Source organism: Podarcis vaucheri (assembly GCF_965113315.1).
Source record: "Podarcis vaucheri genome assembly, chromosome: 2".
Taxonomy (NCBI): Eukaryota; Metazoa; Chordata; class Lepidosauria; order Squamata; family Lacertidae; genus Podarcis; species Podarcis vaucheri.
Genome location: NC_138760.1, coordinates 103,381,701 through 103,403,128, shown reverse-complemented (window position 1 = coordinate 103,403,128; position 21,428 = coordinate 103,381,701). Strand labels below are relative to the sequence as shown.

The window sequence follows — 21,428 nt, the reverse complement described above, 5'->3', positions numbered from 1 at the left end:
CTGTAACAATAAAGAAAAGTGTTTCTGAGCGTATGCAGAATACAGAATCACAGAATTGGAAGAGACCATTGTCTAAGTCCAACCTTCTGCAATGCAGAACACCCTAGAATAATCTGGATCTAGTAGATATGGTCTGCACATAAAGAGCTGCAGGTTCCACAGCCCGACTTTTTTTCCTCTTGCTGCCTCTTATTGCTTGGATCCCAGAATACCTGTGTACTGACCCCTCTCTTAGTTCATTCACATGTCTTCAAAATACACCTTTCCCCCCACAAAGTATTTGGCGCATTCCCCTAGTTCCCATGCCTTAACATAGTTAGGAACCCTTTGGCCAAGCATAAACACATGCAACTTAAACAAGCACATGTATTGCTCCTGCCTGCTTCCTTCCTTGTTTCACATTTTGGACAAAAAGCTCCCCAGGATCAGGAATCTCTTGCACGGTGCCAGGCAAACAAGAAGGATAACAATAATGTTGAAGTATCCAAGCGGAAATATCAGGCAGTCAGAGATATGGAACAGGGAGAGAGGAAGACCTGCAAAGTATAAGGACAGGTCCCTGAAGACAACAGAGGAAGGGAAGGGAAATGAAGGCAGCGACAAACAGACAATCACACACTTGCTTCACAGATTTAGCCTTCGCTGCAGCATGGAAAAAGCAAGGGAGCCAACCGCGAGTCTTCCAGATATTGGGAGTACAACTCCGACCAGCCCCACCCCTGCCAGCATAGCCAATGATCAGGGATGATCGCCCAAAATGTGGAGGACAGAGGAAGGGGTTGTGCTGAAAAGCCTGCAAAGGCAGCCCCAGACCTTCAGGCTGCAAGGGAAAAGAAGTCATTTGGAGAAAAGTGCCGGAGAAAAGTGTCTTTCATTTGGGCCACTGGACTATAAAGAGCGGAGCTCAATGGGATTTGCTCCCAGGTCAATATGCACAGCTAGATCCATGCCCGATAGGATCGCATTGAGCTAAACCCTCGCCCCATCTTCCATCCGCCCGGTTCTCTCTCCAGAGATGGAATTTGCAGAGAGGCGGCACCTGCACTCAAGAAAGGAGGGAAGAAAGCCACACTCACAAAAAAAGGGGGTGGGATGGGGAGAGAGAGAAACCAGAAACTCTTATGTCTGCTGCCTGCAGAAAACTCCAAACCGAAGCGAGGAGACTGCGCGCCAAGGAGCCCCGTCCTCGTTGCACCTCCAGCCCCGGAGACGCCCCGAAGCGAAGCCAGGCGCGGCGTGGCGCGCTCTCCGACCCAGGCCTGCGCGCCGCCTCGCAGCTTGTGCCTCCCGGGAGTCGGTGCCAAAGCCGCCGCCGCCGCTCCTGTGTGGAGCTCCCCTCCACCGGCGCCGAAGGGGGAGCGCGAAGCGACGGCGGCCAGCCGACGAGGGAAGGAAGGAAGGAGGGGCCACCACAAGGCGCAGGCTCGGCCCTCCGGAAACCCAGCGGCTTGGCGCCAGGCCCGGAGCGCGCCGCCGCCTGCGCCACCTTTTGGAGACGACCAAGGCGAGGAGAAGAGCCAGGTGGGGACTAGAGGCGCCTCTCGCGGACAGCCTGGGAGGCGAAGGGAGCAGACTAGCGAGGGTGCTACAGTTCCCGGGTGCCCAGAGCACCCACCTGACACATCCACCACTGAATTGGTCGCAGGGGGCGGGAAAGCAGCCGCTTTCGGCTCGGGAAAGGGGTCCTCCCGGCTCAAGGCGCGCCTGGCATCGAGATTCAGGGCAATATATATTCAAAGCTATATACATATAGCCTTGAATCTATTATCTCGATGCCTTTTAGTAGTGCTCAGTCAAACCTTTACCCGGCTGAGGGCCTTTCCAGGTGTTCTAGAGATCTCCAGGTCTAGATCTCTTCAAAGTTAATGCCACACAAAGGACTCAGCTACACAGCTGCCAAGAAAACGTTTTAAATGTGTTGTAAAGTGCAATGCTGTACCCAAATGTGACACAAGAGGGCGAGAGCGAGCTATGCAAAATTCAATGTCTTTTTCAAAACTTCTTTTTAAAAGCGTAGATTCCACTAAAGTAGCGTCGCCGTGTCTTTCCTTCGCCTCAAGTCGAAACGTACCACGTTACCTTTGGGAGTTTCACCGAAGCCTGAGATACAAAAAAGAGGGAAGGAGATGCAAGAAAGAAGTTACTGGTGTAGGACATCGAGTCTATTAGCCCATTGCATTTGGGGATCTTGAAACAAGCCTTTTTGCAAATTAAAGCATTGGCTTCATAGAATTGTAGAGTGGAGAGGGATCCTAAGGATCATCTAGTCCAACCCCTTGCGACGCAGGAATATGCAGCTGTCCTATAAGGGGACCAAACCTGCAACCTTAGTGTTATCAGCACCATGCTTGCTTGTACCAGTAATTTTAACAGCACCACAGTACTGGGAAACAGAGAAGTGATAGCTGTAAAATGAGACAATCAAACACAGTGTGATTCAAAGTGTTGTGCCAGAACCTGGGGAACTAGGGTTTAAATATTTATTTTACAGTTATGTTCATTAACATAATGGGCATTATTTCTAAACACATTTTAAAAATTGTAGTGATGCTGAATCATAAAGCTTCACTTATAATTATGGCTCTCTTTGTACCAAAAGCAAAAAAAATTCTCTTCAAAATGTATATAGAAAATTATTGGTGGCAAAGCGTGTTGACAAGGCTTTCAGCATATTGCTGTTTCTGCAAGCACAGGAAAACTCTCTTTTCCTTCCAATGCTAGGAAGTGAAACCAGTCCAAACACATTGTTCTCTTTCCTCAAAGTCTTGAACCCATTTCCTTGTTTCTGCTTCAGCTAAACACTATAATCTTTAAACTAAAATTGCACCGTAGGAAGTTTGTGATCTTTCAAAACAAGATTCTGGTGTTTTGCAACTACATTAAGAAAGTAGTACGACTGTAATTGTTTACTACAGTTTTCCTAATCTTAAAATGCATTTCAAAAATGTAAATGTCATCTGATGTTTCACAGGAAGAGCTATATTGTAATAGCAAAGCAATCACTTGTGTTCCGGCTTGCAGTTTTATAAACAAGGTAAAATAACTGCAAAAGCCTATTAACAATATATGTTGGGAGATCCATGCACTTCTGAGAGTGAATGAAGTGAAGTCTATTTGTTTTTAAGAGTATAACACAGAAACGGCTTTCATTGCTTTTATGTGCCTTTAAGACCCTCCACCCAATTGCATGCAATACAACATTAGGGGCTATAGCTCAGTTGTAGAGCATGCACTTTGCATGCACCTTGTCCCATGTTCAATCCCTGGCACCGCCAGGAATATCAGGGAAAGACCCGAGATCTCCTTCCAGTGAGTGTAGGTCCAGGGTCCCCAACCATTTTGGTCTAGAGTAGTGGTTCCCAAATAGAAGAGGAGGAGGAGTTTGGATTTGATATCTTGCTTTATCACTACCCTAAGGAGTCTCAAAGCGGCTAACATTCTCCTTTCCCTTCCTCCCCCACAACAAACACTCTGCGGAGTGAGGCTGGGAGACTTCAGAGAAGTGTGACTAGCCCAAGGTCACCCAGCAGCTGCATGTGGAGGAGCGGAGACACGAGTCTGTCGCACTTAACCACTACACCACACTGGTGTAGGGGGTCTGCAGAATGTACCCAGGGGGTCCACAGCTCCATCCCTTGCCTCCTCAACTAATTTTTGTCATTTTGGTACAAATTTTATGGTCTATTTTAGTGCTGTGTTATTTTTAATATATTCACCAAAATCGGTTTTGAAATCACACCGTGATAATGGTATTGACCCAGCAATATATCGCTCCTCATGCGGGGGGGTGAGGGTGAAGCAGGGCGGCCAATTTCATGGCACCTCCGATATTGAACGATGATCTCAACAGATAACGCTGCTGATCTGAGCTGTCTTCCCTCACTGTGAGGGAGACCAGGGCAGCCGATTGTGAGGCGCTGCCTTCTCCTCATGCTGAAAGAGAACAGGGCAGCTGATTGCCCTCACTTCCGGCAACTCCTGCAGCCAAGCTGGCGCCAAGCATATTTCTTTGCTTTCCTTTGGATCACATCAGCAAGACGGGTGGGGTGAGGTGGGTCTTCTTGTTGTCTGGGCACCTCCATACATACTGCTCAGGTTTGCAGCCCCGGGAGATCACTTTGGTGCTGCTAACACGGTGGTTTCACTTCACTCCCGGAGGTGCACTCCATTGTCTCTCAAGACAGGCAGATGCCAACAAGGTCTGGCTCTAATATGGGCGAACCTGTGTTCATGTATTACATCACATCCTCACCGCTGGGTGACGCCTTTGGCAAATTGGCTTGCAAGGCGTTGAACTCACTTTACATTTTGCTACTGCTTCTTTGTTTGGAAGCTGTTATTATCAACATCTCAACCACCAGGATGCATTTTTGTATTTAAGAAAAATATAAAACACTGGTAACTCAAATACTTTACTCAGGCCAAGAGTCAAACATATTTAAATTATTTACATTACATTAACAGCTTAACTCCCGTGACATTATTCATCTACATACTTTATTTAAACTACTTTACAGCCCTTTATAAAAATGTAACAATTCTTAAGAGGGCAAACCATATTAACACAGCTGAAATGAAGATTTCGGCACCGTTCTTCCAATTATTAACTAGAGATCTTAACTTACTCCCACAAAGTATTAAGAGGGCCTAGCAATGCATTGAGAAACCAAAGTCTCCTTCTGCAGTCCACTAGGGAATTATCTCTTGCAGTATTGCTTTCCACACCAACATTGTGAAGCCCAGTGCTCTCACTTACATGAATACAGTCACACACGTCTGCTTAGAGAGTTTTTGCACGTCGGCAGATTAGGGAGGGAGAATATACAGGTGTGCTTCCAGAAGTCCCGAGCAAACAAATGTCCAGTGTCTGGTTGCTTTTGAAAACTGCACATGAGTTTCAAGAGTTTGAGAGCCTAAATTTCACAGACCTCACTTGCAAAAAGTATTTTTCCCCCACTTTCCAATTGTCATCAATTAGTAAATTGATAAATGGCTGCAAAGGAACAAGGAAGTCTGTAGGTTTTATGGTGGAACATGGGCTATATAACCAATACTTGTATTAAACATGAAGAGGCAGCATGTGGGTAAGGGGTCTAAAAGATGCAAAATTTTGGGTGCAAGATCCCAGTGCAAACACCTAAGTTCTAGTCAGGGGTTGTATTCTCCAGTTCAAATGCAGAGATAATTTATTCCAAATATAAATTATGAAAGTAGCATGCACTTAAGCTTCTCGGGTCTTAAATTGAGTTTTCAGGAGCATTCCAATTTGTATTTTGCATTGGCTTTAAGTACTAATATGCAGTGCCTTCTTGGAAAATAACACTTGGTAAGTTCTGCTGTCAGCAGCCATCATTTGCTTGTTTTGTGTAAGTATCAACTATTATGCAAACCTCTTTTTGAATCAAAGAATTCTCCCACTAGACTGTAGTTTAGTCTCTTATCAGGAAGATTATTGCATGCTTTAAATATCCATCATTAGATTAAAGTGATACAATCCTCCTGATAATGTAGCAGTTCAGAATATAGGTGAGGAACTGTTTCATTAAATGTTCTGCCAAGTAACAAAAAAGAAAAAGAAATCCTGCACACAGAAAATTAGTGGATCAGGAAGAATCCTAATATGTCAGGGAAAAGCCTACAGTAGTAGCTCTCTCCCTTACACACTAGCTTTCCTCAGGCAGACCAACAGTATAAGACTCCCATTTCTTATTACATGGTGGTATGATCTCAGGAGGTTATATATAGCACATGATTTCCAAATAGACATGGACCAAAGGTAAGCAATTAAGGGTAAGTGGTTGATACAATGTCAAAGTATCAAATAAAATCTTAGAATTTCCACGCACCTTATGCTTGATGAAAGCTCTGTAGATAATTGGTTCAGGAAAAATATGTTTTGTATACCAACATGACAGGATGCGTAAATTTTATCTATTTATCAGACTAAAAATTTCATGTAAATTCAGCTATGAAAATTTCAATTCCTGTGAGGAAACCTTTTTAAATCCTAAATAAATGCAGCAATGCCACATTTTTTCCTAAACATTTAAACAGCTTAAGGTCAGTTTAACAGAAATGGCCCTTTATAGCTGTCATACAAAGTATGACTTTAAGAAAGCACACTAATGCAAAGGTCCTCCTATGAATGTGGACGATACCAGGGAGTTTTCTGTCTCGCTTAGGCTAAATAGTTGGGAAGGCAACTCAAGATGCTATTCCTTTTTTTATGTTCTGTCAAACACCTTCTAAAGATAGTTTCTAAACTACTGGAGTTCATTTGAAACATCTGGAACAAGTTTATTCACTTTTGAAAATAAAGTGCACTCACACACATGGTGAGAATTAGGCTATGACAGGAAGAGGTGCAACCATTTCAACATGTAAACTTTTAAACACCATGCTCCTTTTCATCCCCCAGAGTACTACTGATTTTTAGGCAAATGTTGCTTCTTTTCTCTTGCTACAGTTAAAAGCCATTAAAGCTGCTAGGCAGCCCACTTCTATGTGGCAGTGGATTATGCTTTGGAATGCAGTCAAACATTTAAGAAACAGTAGAATTGTTATCTATTGTATAGGAGGGAGCTTGGTTGCTATTACCATACAATACTGATTTTGAGACTTTAAATGTCACCCTGTATTGTTGGCTGCAAAGGCAGTTATCTGGCTTTGTGGGCACCAGTACCCTGGTTAGGGCACTACAGTATAAATCCAAATATTAATTGGTGGTTGTTGTTGTTTTAAAAAAAGTCTTAAAAGGCATTCTAAGCCTTGTGTTTCAGGGTTTCAGGTAGCAATTATTTGCTATCGGTATTTATATTCTAAAAATCAATATATTTTTTCCGCCAAATATTAATTTTGATAGAAATGAATCAGCATTAGGATATCCATGAAAAACTGTCAGTGAAATTATTCAGCTACATCCCCGTGAGGCAACTGCAATTAAAAAGCTCCTGCTGCTGAATGATCAGCATTATGCAAACTAATTTGCAACCTACTATATTGACAACAAGATGGTCTGCCTTTTAATTAACATTCAGCTATGGATATAAAAATTTAAATATTAACAAATAATTTAATTGCTGACAGTTGGCCATCACAAAAGCATAACATTCTTGCCAACGTACGAACCCTCTACAGTATAATCATCCTATAGTACAAATTCTTTACAACTCATCTGCATTTACATAAACATTTCTACAGTTTAATGCAACGTCGTTTGCAAGCTGCAACATCAGCAATAATTAACTATGCCTTTGTTTTAGAAGTTCATCAATCTGAGTCTTGTACATATTTTTCACATCTTCAAGGTCCAACCTCAGTTCTTCTGCTTCCTCTGCTTTCTCACCATACATCTGGAGAATGGTATTGTACCTCTGATCCAAATCCTGAAACAACACAGCCCAATAGTTGATGACTTGCTCTCCACATTTACAAAAGAGCTGTTAATACACCTTTTAGAATGTCAAGATAGAATATACTAAAAGAAAAGTCAATTCTCTGAATGCCAATCTTTATGTAGCCAAAACAATACCAACCACACACAATTACTGCATTTATTCGCCGCTTCACAAACACACAAAAAAGTCTCAAGGCAACTTTCAACAACATAAAATACAGAAACAGCTAAAATCAGTTTTAGCAAGAAGCAAAATAAAGCAAACAAAATTTATTGAAGTGTTCATTCGCCTGCTCTCCTAAGTTCATCCAGCAGTACTATCAAAGTCCAGCCCACTAAAAGATGAGCACCACAAAAGAGGCAAGAATCATACAAGGGTATGATCCAAAATTAACCACCCAAAACCTGGTAAAACAGGATAGCCTTAGCCTGGTGTCCAAAGCTGTTAATGACGACACCAGAGAGAGCATTCTGCAGATGGGAAGCCACGAAAAAGGCCAATTCATGCATTGCCACCCTCCTTCATAGAAGGCACATAGAGAAGGGCCTCAAAAGATCATTGCGGGGTATTCGGGTCCTGAGTCACATAAGCCTTTTTAGGTCAAAATCTAATATGTGCAAAGCTGCATGTCCCATTAAGGACCCTAGAAACTGCATTTTGCATTAGCTGCAGGTTCCTAACCTGGTTTACTTAGAAGTAACTCTTGTAGTGTTCAGTGAAAATTATCCATTAGTGAGTATGTTTAGGAATGCAAGCACTGCTTTTCACTGTACTTTGTAATAAAGCATTTCACTTTACATGTACAGCAGGGACATATTTACAGAGGCTGCGGAATACATTTCAGATATCATCGTAGAAACAAGCTACCTACCCTTAGCTGTGCACGTAGCTTGGGAATCTCCTTCACTTTTTCTTCTAAGTCGTCATTTTGATTTGTCAGCTTTACCAGCTCTTCTGCCATTACTGACCGAGTTCTTTCAAGGTTTCCGATTTCCAGCTAAGGTAACAAACATTTGACAGTTAAAATTCTACCAAGTTACTAATTCTGTTTCCATTAAAAGTAACCAGGAGTGTTAAGCTTGCAAGCTTATGTCCCATATTACGAGTATTCTGGTATTCACAGGAATAATGAATGAAAGCGGTGTTTCCAGCTATCCCACCCCTTGCCCTTGAAAGCCTTATAAGAAGCTGCTGCAGAAGAGGGACTGTGAGCAACATCATGGAACAGATGTTTCTAGGGCTAAGGTAAAACTGTGAAGCTCACTTGTTATTTTTGCCATTGGATGCTGCATGTTGCTTTATTTTATACTATTGTGTATTTTTTGTGTTATTATTCTTGCCCTTGTTTTGTTACGTTGTTATGAAATGGTTGCTATGTTGCTGTTTTGCTACGTTATTGTGAAACTGGTTTTGTAGTGTTTGTTTGAAACGCACCCCGTTTCTTTGTTGTCAGCCACTTTGAGCATGAAGTATAAAATAGAATAAATAAATATATTCGTTTAAATAAATAAATAAAATGAAGGGATTAAGGTAAACCATTCCTACAAAGCAAAACCGATACAAGGTTTCAAATTATAACTGTGGCATATACATTTATTGTGTGCCTACAATATATTACGAAGTTCCATCTCTTGTTCTGGTGTAGCATCAATACACAAGCATTTGGATTCAGAGGACAAAATAAGAGAATTGAAACTGTGCTGGTCCCTCTGCTAACTGGAAGGTATTACAGCAGCTCATGAGTCTGAAAAATGGAAGAAGTTACGAACACCTATTATGGTAGCTAACCTCTTACAGTAGTTACTTCCTACAAGTTACTGCAGTACAGTGGGGCCTCGCAAGACGAAAATAATCCGTTCCGCGAGTCTCTTCGACTAGCGGTTTTTTCGTCTTGCGAAGCAACCCTATTAGCGGCTTAGCGCTATTAGCGGTTTAGCGGCTATTAAAGGCTTAGCAGCTTAAAGGCTATTAGCAGCTTAGCGGCTTAGAAAAAGGGGGGAAGCGGGGGGAAATCGGAACACTCGCAAGACGTTTTCGTCTTGCGAAGCAAGCCCATAGGGAAATTCGTCTTGCGAAGCAGCTCAAAAACGGAAAACCCTTTCGTCTAGCGGGTTTTCCGTCTTGCGAGGCATTCGTCTTGCGGGGCACCACTGTATTTCACAGCAGATGGAGAGAAACACTGCACTATATTTTTCTCACTGTGCCACGTGTTGGAACTCCCCACTAAGATGTTTCTAAAACATTTCTATAATTTGTTCAACAGCTATCAAAGTGTCTGTGTTCACACAAGACTTTTCTGGGCTCCTGCTACAAGCCCTGATATGCCCCCAAAATGGGCATTTTGGGAGGTTGGGGAACCCTCTGGAATTTGCTCTAGGGAGATCCTCCAATGGACTGACAATACTGCATGTATTAGGCCAAAGACTAAACTCTGGCAAAACAAGCCCATAAAAATGAACTGATCACATCTGTCTGTCAAGTATGTATATCACACATCTGGAACACCTATACCTACTTATGTTTAGATACACAGGTCAACACAGGTTACCTGTAGGTGAGAAATCTCGCCCTCTCGCAATTTTAATTGTGACTGCAGGTTTTCAATAATGCTTGAGCCTGCTCCCATTCTCATTGCGTCATATAGATTGTTCCCACTTGTAGACACTGAACCAAAGGAATGATCATGTTGGTCATCCTGCAACAAAAATTGTGATACACCCATGAAACTGAATACTTAGCAGTATGCCAGATATTATTTTGTACCTAAAGAATGATACAACTTTCAAGATTGACACTAGAATGTTAACTTTTTTATGTTTAAACAGCGCTTGCAAAAACAAGTGAAGACAGCCAGTTTGGTATGGTGGATTAAGAAGTGGATTCGAAACCCTGCTCAGCCATGAAGTTCATGTAATAACCCCTGGCCATTCAATATTTAGCATCCTAATCACCATCACTGGGTTGCTGTGAGGTCTGAACTGTTTGGAAAGCATTTCATGTAGATATTTTAAAAATGGTCTTTGCAATTTTTGTTAGCAAATATATATATTCAGTGGTTTGTAGAAGTAATGTTCTGGAAAGAAAATACCACATTTAAATCATTTCATCTTCTGATACTGATAAAAGGCTATATGCAAAACCTGTCAGTTAAGCTCTCGTCAGGTTTCATCCAAAGTGGAATTTCCTCATGAGAGGCAAAACGTACCACAAAGGGAGAGAAGCAAGTTCATTTTCTAATTACCAGCATATATTTTAACCTTCTATGTGTTGCCCTATAGCGTCACATGAACTGGTGAAACTACTTCAAACTACCTGCTCTCATTTTAGCAGTGAGGTTTTGCTGGATTCAAGAAAACAATTAAGACAGCACAATGATATTAATAAAAAAGACACTGAAGAAGCAAATAAAGGTCAAATGATACCTGGGATACAAAGGATGCCTGGAGTCCTGCCATATCAACCCCACTTATTGAGCTTGAACGTGACAGAGTTGGAGTGCTTGAGACAGTTTCCATTGTTGATGAAGTGTATAATTTACGCTCCTAAGAGAAAATGTACAATACCCAAAGAGAAGAGCAATATTAGTGCAAATAATTTACCTACTTTGAAATACTTGCTAAGATGATGATGAAAACATGACAAACACAAGATCTCCTGTTAGGCAATTCACTTGTAACATCAATAAATTAAGCAACAAAATGCACTTGATAGCACTGCTTACTCTGCCCCTTCAGCTTCATCTACAGAACTCGCTGATTATTTGAAGCAAAGTAACTTCATTTAGTAATCACACAGAGCAGAATGAAATCCTAATGTCATGTTAGCATCGGACACACTGCTGATGAAAGAGCAGCATGCTTGCTATTTTTTGTCAGTGTAGGAATTTACATTGTATATGTAACATAAAGACTTCTTCAGTATCCTCAAGTGAAGTACAAACAAATGGAGCATCCCCAAAGGTGTCCAAGAGTGAACTAAAATGAGGGAATATTCTCAGGATTGAAGGCCAATGGGAAACCCAAGGGAAAGAGAAGGTTCAGGGCAGAAGAAGAAGAAGAGTTTGGATTTGATATCCCACTTTATCACTCCCCTTAAGGAGTCTCAAAGCGGCTAACATTCTCCTTTCCCTTCTTTCCCCACAACAAACACTCTGTGAGGTGAGTGGGGCTGAGAGACTTCAGAGAAGTGTGACTAGCCCAAGGTCACCCAGCAGCTGCATGTGGAGGAGCGGAGACGTGAACCTGGTTCACCAGATTACGAGTCCACTGCTCTTAACCACTACACCACACTGGCTCTCAGTGTGACTTAAGGGCAACGTGACTTAAAGTCCCAGAAGGAAGTATAAAGCCCACAAAATAAGAGGTTGTGGCCCACTGTCATGACAATTTCTATTGTGAGCCACCCTGGGATCTTTGGGTGCAGGGTAGTATACAAATAACAACAACAGTTGTGTTGTTATTACAGACAACTAAACCAGAATTTATATTGTATATAGTGTATGGCACTATCAAGAGTGGAACACAGAAATGAAGATCCCAGAAAGCTACCATCTTGCCTGACAACTGCTTTGTGTGCTCATTTAAGGCTTGCTTTGTCTCCAAGAACTATGGAAAGTGGTTAACATGAACAAGCACCTTTTCTCTTGCAGTTTCTTGTACAAAAATTGCTTTCTTCTTTTCCTGCTCAACTTTCATTTTCTCCATTTCCAGCTGAGTAGCTAACAGCGTCTTCAGAAAACAAAAAAAGATGTAGTTATTCACTGAGAAATCTTATTTGCGAAAGCAATGTTATTATCAAAGAATATATCAAAACCTTTTCCTTCTTTGCCTCTCCAACAGTTTTCACATACTCTTCTTTAAGGTTTTCCAGCTCAACTTCATACCTGCGCCAAGAGCAAGAAAACACATGTACAATCTCAGTAAATAGGAGGAGGGATCTTATTATAAACATACTGTTTTTGTACTTCTACTATATTTATTATATAGCTTTGTTTGTACTAATTTCAATTAAAAAAAAACTTGAATAAATGAAATGAAAATAAATATGAAATGAAAATAAAATGAACTAAATGCACTGAAGTAGCATGAGAGATTTACTACAGTGGAACCTCAGTTCCCGAACTCCTCTGTTGTCATATGTTTTGGTTCTCGAACACCAAAAACCCAGAAGTAAATGCTTCCATTTTCAAACGTTTTTCGGAACCCAAACGTGCAACACAGCTTCCACTGATTGCAAGAAGCTCTTGTAACCAATGGGAAGCTGCGCCTCGGTTTTTGAATGTTTTGGAAACCGAATGGGCTTTTGGAATGGATTTCATTCAAATACCGAGATATCACTGTATTGTATCTGGCAATCAAGATTATATAGAACTTGGAAAATGGAAAACAGGCCAATCTGGCTGTGGCTAATGGCAGCTGCAAGTCCAAGAACATCCGGCAAGCCACAGGTTTCTCATGCCTGCAGTATACGTTGTCACTTTTTCTGCTTTCTAAGGCATTAGGAAAAACGCTCCCAATAGAATGCATGTGTCCTGAAAGATTCTGAGACGCTATTACTGAGCGGCCATACAAGTGGCACAAAAAATAGAATAAACTATAGAGTTAAAGAAGTCTTAAATTTTTAAAGCAGCATTGTTCATTACACCCCACCTAGCTATTTCAACCATGTTGTACGCTTTCAGAGAAATTGTTGTAAACTTTAGAAGCAATTTACCGATTGTTTTCATTTTCTAGTTTCTTAAGCCTGGCTTTCTCTGTCTCGAGCTGTGCTTGAAGGCGGGTATTTTCTTGCCTTAGGAGGCTATTTTGGGACTCGGTGGAAGAAAGCTGGATTTTATTGGCAAGAAGTTCCTCTGTAGCAGCGCGTTCTCTTTCAGCCTGTGCTGCCAAGGCAGTCTGCGATTCCCCTAACAGTAAGAGAACATCACTAGTTAGAATTTACAAATTTATGGAGGAGAGGGGTATCAGTGGATACTAGCCATGATGGACGGCTATGCTCTGCCTCCACAGCTGGAGACAGCAATGATTCCAAATACTAGTTGCTAGAAACCACAGGAGGGGAGAACGTTCCTGTGCTCATGTTCTGCTTGCTGCTTTCCCACAGGCTTCTGGTTGGCCACTGTGAGAATGCTGGACTATATAGGCCATCAGTCTGACCCATCAGGCTCTTCTTGTGTTCTTAGGAGGGGAGTGTAGCCTCTGGTAACTTTATGACCTCTTCCCCAAAGCTATTATCACATTAAATGCCTGTATATATCGAACATGGCTCTTAGGTATGTCACATGCAAAGGACTATGGATTTAAGGCAGAGATGGTTCCCTTTAGACACTGGCTGGAAATGCAGGGAGTGAGAATACAGCCTAAGTATGGCTTCACGTCCAGCAAAAACACACCACTTCCTTCCCACCCACCCTCTTCCAAGGCGAAACCGTCTCACTTCTCTTTTTCCTCCCACTTTTCGGACGTATTGTAACTGTTCTCAATATATAACCTTTCTGTTGCTCCTTCAGCACGGTCCTCAACCCAGGCTTTTCACACCGTGCCCTCATCAAGCCAGCCTTCCCTCGAGAGGGTGACTCTTTGCAGCTGGCTAGATCACTGCCTAGGTTGTTTTCCCATTCTAAGGAAGATCGAGGAGGGGGTGAGGAATAAACTGAGCCAGATTCAGATACAGACTGCACAGGAGATAAATGGTACCCAGTCAGGCTAGTTTTCCACCTACTTGGGTTGGGAGCAGAAGAAGCTGTAACCAGAGAAGCAAAATCAGAAACCACATGGAACTGTGCTTTAGTGTTTTCTGGTCACACATAGGCTTCTGTAGATCCCTGCCAAATCGTCAGACGCACCATCAGAACACATATTCCAGATACATGCCTGTATCTCCTATTCTCTCTCTGTGTGTGTGCCTGCATAATCATGAGTTCCCATTCATATCCATTAATTTTGTGCTATGCATGGAAGTTCTTGAGACTTGTCCCCTCCCCCCAAAAAAATCCACTGACCAACAATTTTTGCCTTACCAAGCCTATCAGAGAGATTCTTTTCTAACTTCTCCCATGACAAGGTCTGTGCTCCCAAGGTTGCTTGCAGGTTTTCTATCTGCCGGAGCAGGGGCCTTGTAGCAGATGTAACACTTTGACTCAGCTCCTGGTTGCGAGTCTCTGCTTCCTGAAGTCTCTGAAATTATAAATTGGGTAAGCACTACTTTAAGCCCTAAAATACCATGAACAGAACCATCTGAAGCTTTATCCCTATTCAGGCAAATACAGTATTGTGCCATGTCCTCCGTTTACTGAAAAGTTTTCGTTAATGTACTGCAAAAAAAAGTTAGCAAGTAAGCAGTATGGTATTACAGACAGCAGCAGCTTTAAGCAGTATACCATTTGCTGTGCCACAAATCATTTAAGCGCACAATGAAAAGTTGGATTTTGCTGCTCAGCTACAATATACAATTGACCATCTACCTATTTTGCTTATTTTGCACAATTGCTTCTCCTAGTTATTAGAAGGAGCAAGGCGTTATCTATGGGACTGAGCCCCACCTGCTGGCCACTGGCAAGACTATCAAGCCTCTGCACAAGTCCAAACCATGGAAATATTTGTTGCTTTGCTAAATACAGTAGTCACACACTGCTTGTTATTGAAACTGGAAATCCAAGAAGTCCAAACTGACTGCTAAATCTTGAATGTTCAGTAGAGCATGCCTGTTTCTAACTCTCTGCCCAAATTAAAAGTAGCCATGTGCTCCCTTTTAAAATTTCCTGTCATGGATCACTTGAAGGAGCATCAATAGTCAACCGTTCGTGAATTAAAAAACAATTTTTTCCTAGCATTTGTAAGAGACAAAAAAAGACAGATCTCAGAGAACAATCTGCCAGAGTACCTGCTGAAGTTCACTAATTTCCTGGCGCAAATAATCCTCCTTTCTAGCCGTTTGTTGTTCTGCACGTTGCAGGGCCACTCTCAAGTCTGTCACCTGCAACACAGGGATACAAATACGGTATGCCGAATTGAATATGCAGATCTAACACTCCACTGGCGTTTTATCATGCATTGACACCAGGTGGCACCTCCTATAATTCTGACTATCACACCCAGAACACCATTAGGTTGCTTAAGGAGTTATCATCATTACTTTACCACTATGCTGTAGCTGCAGCACAAAGAGTAAGTGCATCCTCTTTCAAATACTTCAAATCTAGTGCCTTAGTAATGATAAATGAGAAGTAAGCTAATACCCTTTTAATTCCCCCCCTTAAGATTTGCAGCCTTTCAATGGCTTTCTATGTAATTTTAAAGCATGTCCCTCTGCTTCATTCATTCCTACTTGTAATTATGCCAAGTACATGTTAAATTAGATTTTTCTGGGAATCACTTATAATGTGGTTTTCAGGCTGCACTGCTATGACATGTAAGCATTACAACATATACAACTGGCAAAAGAAAAACACTTGCAAACTTTAGTTGTACCCAACGCTGACCTGAATTGCTAAAGCCTCTTGTTGCTGGCGAGCCTCCTCTTGGGCCTTCTCTAGAGCTAAGCCCAGCTGCTCCTTCACTTTCCGTTCATGGCTTAATGCTGCTTCTTGAGCCTCACAGTCTTTCGCAGCATTGGCTCTGTGAAGATCTGCAAGTTCCCTGTGAAAAATATGCATTTTAAACATAGGTATGCATTGAAATTGATGACATGAGTAAGTCCATTCTTTTTAATAAGTCTACTCTTGAGTAAAACTTAGTTGAACGCCGTCCTATGTTTATGTATTTTAAAATCCAACAGGAAAACAAAATGCACAGTATTGCAAAGACTGGGGAAACCTAAAAGAGAATGTTGTCTTCTAGGCACAATAAATATCTGCAAATGGACATTGCCTTACTTGTATGCACTATCAAGAGCTGCCTGCACACTTCGGTTCTTCTCTTCTAGATCCTCAAGATCCGTCTGGAGTCTGGTAATATCCTTCTCTTGCCGTTCAACCACACTGCTTAGCTGCTTGATGCTCTCCCTGTGCTGCTTTTCAACTTCTTCTTTGCCATCCAACACCTGTTACAATGAAAAGGCATCACAACCTATTGCTTAACTTCTCTTTACAGAGCTTTAAAAATCACTCTGCACAGAAAACAGCTGCTACCTTTATCGAAAGCTAGACTAAGGAAAAATATAAGCAATGAAGGTAAATCATTCAGAAGCTTCACAGAAAGTTTTACAGAAAATATCATTACGCTAACAAAGAAGGTTAAACCTGATTGTGTGTCTCTGTGCCTTTACATTCACTTTTTTGGCATCTGAAATGGGCACACATTTGCAGTGAAAGTGTTGAAGTTAGTGGACTTTGCTACCAAACTGCGCGCTGCAGTTAAGAATGGATGAATCAGTCTATTTCTGGTCCATGGTTTGTATTCAGTAGTGGCTTTGCAATAATACAAGAACCTCTGTTTGTGCAAGGCAGGACTCCTGTGTTTTTACTTACTCAGTGCAGCCTTCTGTGCACCCCAAAAGTGTCTTCTGAGGGTTGGGGTCCCTCTGGAACAGTGTGTGATATGACACAGAGGGCTGTAGTTAGTGAGAGGAAGATTGATGAAAATGGCAGCCCTCCCTTGCCCTAGCAGTGGTGCTTTCACTAGTGGAAAGCTAAAATTGGATACAGTCCCATGACATTTTCATGTGTGTTTATTGTCATAAGAACCTTGTTAGATCAGGCAAAAGGCCCATCTAGCCGAGCATTCTGTTCTCTCATTGGCCAAGCAGATGTCCATATGAAACCCATTTCAGGACTTGAGTGTGATGGCACTCTCCTACTCATTATCTCAGCAACTGGTATTCAGATGCATGCTGCCTTAAAGATAAAGGTAAAGGTACCCCTGCCCATACGGGCCAGTCTTGACAGACTCTAGGGTTGTGCGTTCATCTCACTCTAGAGGCCGGGAGCCAGCGCTGTCCGCAGACACTTCTGGGTCACATGGCCAGCGTGACGAAGCTGCTCTGGTGAACCGGCACCAGAGCAGCACACGGAAACGCCGTTTACCTTCCCACTATAAAGCGGTACCTATTTATCTACTTGCACTTAAGGGTGCTTTCGAACTGCTAGGTGGGCAGGAGCTGGGACCGAACGATGGGAGCTCACCCCGCCGCGGGAATTCGAACCGCCGACCATGCGATCGGCAAGTCCTAGGCGCTGAGGTTTTACCCACAGCGTCACCTGCGTCCCTTATCCATCGTAATTAGCAACCATTGTCAAAAAAGCTTCAACTAATGCAAAATTTCTGCCTCTTCATAGAACACATTCAACTGGTTCTATTTATTCATTTAAAATATTTTTAAGCAGCCTTTCAGCTGAAGCTTCCAAGAATGCAAAGAAGGAAAATGAAACCACTGAATAACTAAAAGAGCAGATAGAAGGAGCAGTAAAACCAGCAACAGCTATCAATTTTCCTCCAGGCACAATTCAAGGTGCTGGTTCTCACCCTTAAAGAGAGATTTATTTATATACCCAATACTGCTTTCTTCCCATGAGGGAAACATGGTAAACTATGCTCTATAGAACAGACCCGACTCCATGTGCCCTCACTACATAAGCTGAATACATCTGCTGCAAGAAGCAGAGCTTTAACCACAAGGCTGTGGCAAGGCTTTCACAATAAGATTCAGAGCTATTCTGTTTTTTCCCCATTTTTGGAGAGAATTCTGAAAATAATATGGCTGCTCTTTGGCCACTATGGCTTTATATTTTACTGGGTTAAAAAAAATCCTGTTGGAAGCCTTCTTGATTCTTAAGAGGCAGGTTACACATTTTAAAAAATAATAAGTGAATTGACACATAGATAAAAGGCATGCAAACCCTTCCAATGCCATGTCTAAAAATTTACCCAACCTGTTTCAAATGCTGTAACTCTTCTTCTAATTCAGTAATCTTTTTATTCTGCTTTGTATTTGTTTTTTCTCTTTCCTTTTCCTTTGCCCTTAGCTTTTTAATGATGTTAGAATTTTGCAACTGTTGTTTTGAAAGCTTTTCCCCTGAAAAGAAAGATAGATCTGGTGAGTGGGGATCGATGCATATTTAACATAGGACTATGACTCTTCACATTCCAATTCTTTAACCTCCAATTATTTGGGCAAATGGGCTTTGAATGGGCATGTAAACTAACTTAATCACCAATGAAGACTATAATCATAAAAATGACTTGAAGCCATGTACATAATTTCCCTGGCGTGTGAACTGGGATACATATAATCAGGTAAGACTAAAGACCCAAACCCTATGCATCAATCTTGAAGTAACATATATTTATAAATTCAGGTAGGTAGCAGTGTTGGTCTGACAAAGTCGAAATATATTAAAAAAATAAACAAATTGTCCAGTAGCACCTTAGAGACCAACTAAGTTTCTGAAGAAGTGTGCATGCACACGAAAGCTTATACTAAGAACAAACTTAGTTGGTCTCTAAGGTGCTACCGGACCTTATTTTATATATACTGTATTTTTTCACCCTATAGGACGCACTTTTTCCCCTCCAAAAATGAAGGGGAAATGTGTGTGTGTCCTATGGGGCGAATACAGGCTTTGGCTGAAGCCTGGAGAGCGAGAGGGGTCCGTGCGCACCGACCCCTCTCGCTCTCCAGGCTTCAGGAAGGTCTGCACGACCCACTGCGGCTTGGCACCGAGCTCCGGAGGGTCACCGCAGAGCTGCCTGCGCTCCCAGGCTCCTCACAGCTCTGCGCGACCCTCGGGAACCTGGCGCCAAGCCGCGGGAAGCCCGGGAGCGCAGCAGCTCTGCGCAAGCTTGCGGAACCCGGAACGGCTTGGCGCTGGGCTCCAGAGGGTCACGCAGAGCTGTCCTGCCTTCCAAAGCCTTGGGGGCGCTGAAGAGCGCCCCGGGCTTCGTGCAGCTGTCCGCAAGCCTGGGGAGACCGGCGCAGCTCCCTAGGCTTGTGGATAGCAGGCTGTTCTGGGAGCTGGGGTCAGGGAAGCCCAAGCCCCGTGCCTGGGGGGAAAATATTTTTTTTTCTTTATTCCCCCCCCCAAAAAAAAAACTAGGTGCGTCCTATAGGGCGGTGCGTCCTATGGGGCGAAAAATACGGTATATATATTTATAAGAGATACTAAAAGTTTTTATCCAAAGATTTGCAGGCATCTCAGTTATTCCTTTGCCTTATATGAGCAAAGAAAAATCCAACAGTATCTGCAGAGCTGTTTCCTATCTACCGTATTTTTCGCCCTATAGGACGCACCGTCCCATAAGGCGCACCTAGTTTTTTGGGGGGGAAATAAAGGGGAAAAAATTATTTCCCCCCCAGGCGCGGGGCTGGGGAAGCCTGAGCTTCCCCCGACCCCAGCCCCCAAACAGGCAGCTCTCTGCAAGCCATGGGAGCCCAGCGCTGGCTCCCGCTGCTTGCTGAGAGGTCCGCGAAGCCTGGACGCGCTAAGCTCAGCGTGCAGGCTTCAGCATGCAGGCAACTCTCCGCAAGCAGTGGAAGCGCTCCTGCTGCTTGAGGAGAGGTCCGCGAAGCCTGGAGAGCAGAGGGGTCGGTGCGCACCGACCCCTCTCGCTCTCCAGGCTCAGCGAAAGCCTGCATTCGCCCCATAGGACGCACACACATTTCCCCTTCATTTTTGGAGGGGGGAAAGTGCGTCCTATAGGGCGAAAAATACAGTAATCTGATAGTCAGAAAACACAATAAGAGCCCTAATGGATCAGATCTAAAGCCTATCTATGTCCCCATTGCATTCACAGAAGCCAACTGGGAGCCTATGAAAAGATAACAGGTGTAGTGTACCAAAGCTTGTGTAAAATAAAAATAAAAATGGGAAGAATCCAAAGCTACCAGAAATGCTCTAAAGCACACATAAGCAGCATCCCAACATTACGCTAAACCTTGATTTAGCTAGACATGACGCCAGGAAGACTTTGACATTCAATTCTGAGTTTCCCTGAATTCTAGCATGTTATATCACCCAGACCAGTGATTGTAACTTAACCCCTATGATCCGTTTTTAAAGAATTCATCTTCTTAATCCGTGGTCTGAGTTTGCCTTGTTTTGAAACTGAAAGTAAACATTGCTGAAGTCCTCCCACCCACAAAGGAGGAGGGTAGGGGGAATGGCCTGCTGAACCAGAGGTTCACCGTTGCCCCTTCCTGGTCATGTTTGTCTCACTAGGCTAGGAATAGCCTCAAGTGGGCAACGATACAGACTTGTTCTCTGAATATACGATTGAAGCTTGCTTCTCCTTTTAACGTTACTCTTGTAGAAACAACATGATAGAAAAATTTAGTTTTGAGCCTAGGATTAACATTGTACAGTTGTACCTTGGTTCTTGAATGCCTCAAACGTTTTGGCTCCCGAACACTGCAAACCCGGAAGTGAGTGTTCCGGTTTGCAAACGTTTTTTGGAACCCGAATGTCTGAGGCGGCTTCCAATTGAGTGCAGAAGCTCCGGCAGCCAATCGGAAGCTGCACCTTAGTTTTCAGAACTTCCGGAACGGATTCTGTTCGAGAACAAGGTATGACTGTATCTCAGAAGCAGCTGTCAAGGTCTAAGATGCACATCAACTGTTTGTGTAACTCAGGCTAAAGCCTTGATATTCCACCTTTTTGGAGGGCTACACACACCTAGCTTTACCCTTTCATAAGCCATTAAAATTTTCACACCCTAAATTGCTTGTTGAAAAAATAAATTTGAAGAGGGAATCTATTCTTCCTTGCCAGCAAGGGCTGTAGTCAAAAAGTATTTCTTATAGAATAAATTTAAAGTGACCAGGCATTTGAAGTAACATATGTAGCTAGTTTCCCAGGAACTGTTTTTAAGAAACTAATACTCACCTTCCTCCATTAATCCTTTAATTTGTTCATCTTTCTCCTTTAGTATTTCAGCGGTTTCATTACTGTTCAATCTAGTTGCTAGATCTTCTTGAGAATCTTTACTTCCTAAAGAAGAAACACAAATAATTATTGTACCATTTATACATTTTGACTGTGACTTTTAATATTTTTTACTTCACAGTAGGTGGGCCTACCTCATTATGACAATCATAGCT

General features: G+C 42.5%; 1 protein-coding gene across 1 annotated transcript in view; it reads right to left on the bottom strand.

The window, feature by feature from the left end:
• Positions 1-4,399: 4,399 nt before the first annotated feature.
• Positions 4,400-21,428, bottom strand: part of TMF1 (TATA element modulatory factor 1) — a 25,384-nt gene continuing 8,355 nt past the window's right edge. The window contains exons 5-17 of the mRNA XM_082214322.1: positions 21,214-21,314; positions 18,265-18,407; positions 16,270-16,436; positions 15,877-16,033; positions 15,279-15,371; positions 14,416-14,572; positions 13,110-13,302; positions 12,210-12,279; positions 12,032-12,124; positions 10,820-10,939; positions 9,946-10,092; positions 8,269-8,394; positions 4,400-7,385 (exon numbers count right to left, since the gene is read on the bottom strand). Of these exons, the coding sequence (XP_082070448.1) occupies positions 7,242-7,385; positions 8,269-8,394; positions 9,946-10,092; positions 10,820-10,939; positions 12,032-12,124; positions 12,210-12,279; positions 13,110-13,302; positions 14,416-14,572; positions 15,279-15,371; positions 15,877-16,033; positions 16,270-16,436; positions 18,265-18,407; positions 21,214-21,314 (1,711 nt within the window). The 3' untranslated portion in view covers positions 4,400-7,241. The remainder of the gene's footprint in view (positions 7,386-8,268; positions 8,395-9,945; positions 10,093-10,819; positions 10,940-12,031; positions 12,125-12,209; positions 12,280-13,109; positions 13,303-14,415; positions 14,573-15,278; positions 15,372-15,876; positions 16,034-16,269; positions 16,437-18,264; positions 18,408-21,213; positions 21,315-21,428) is intronic.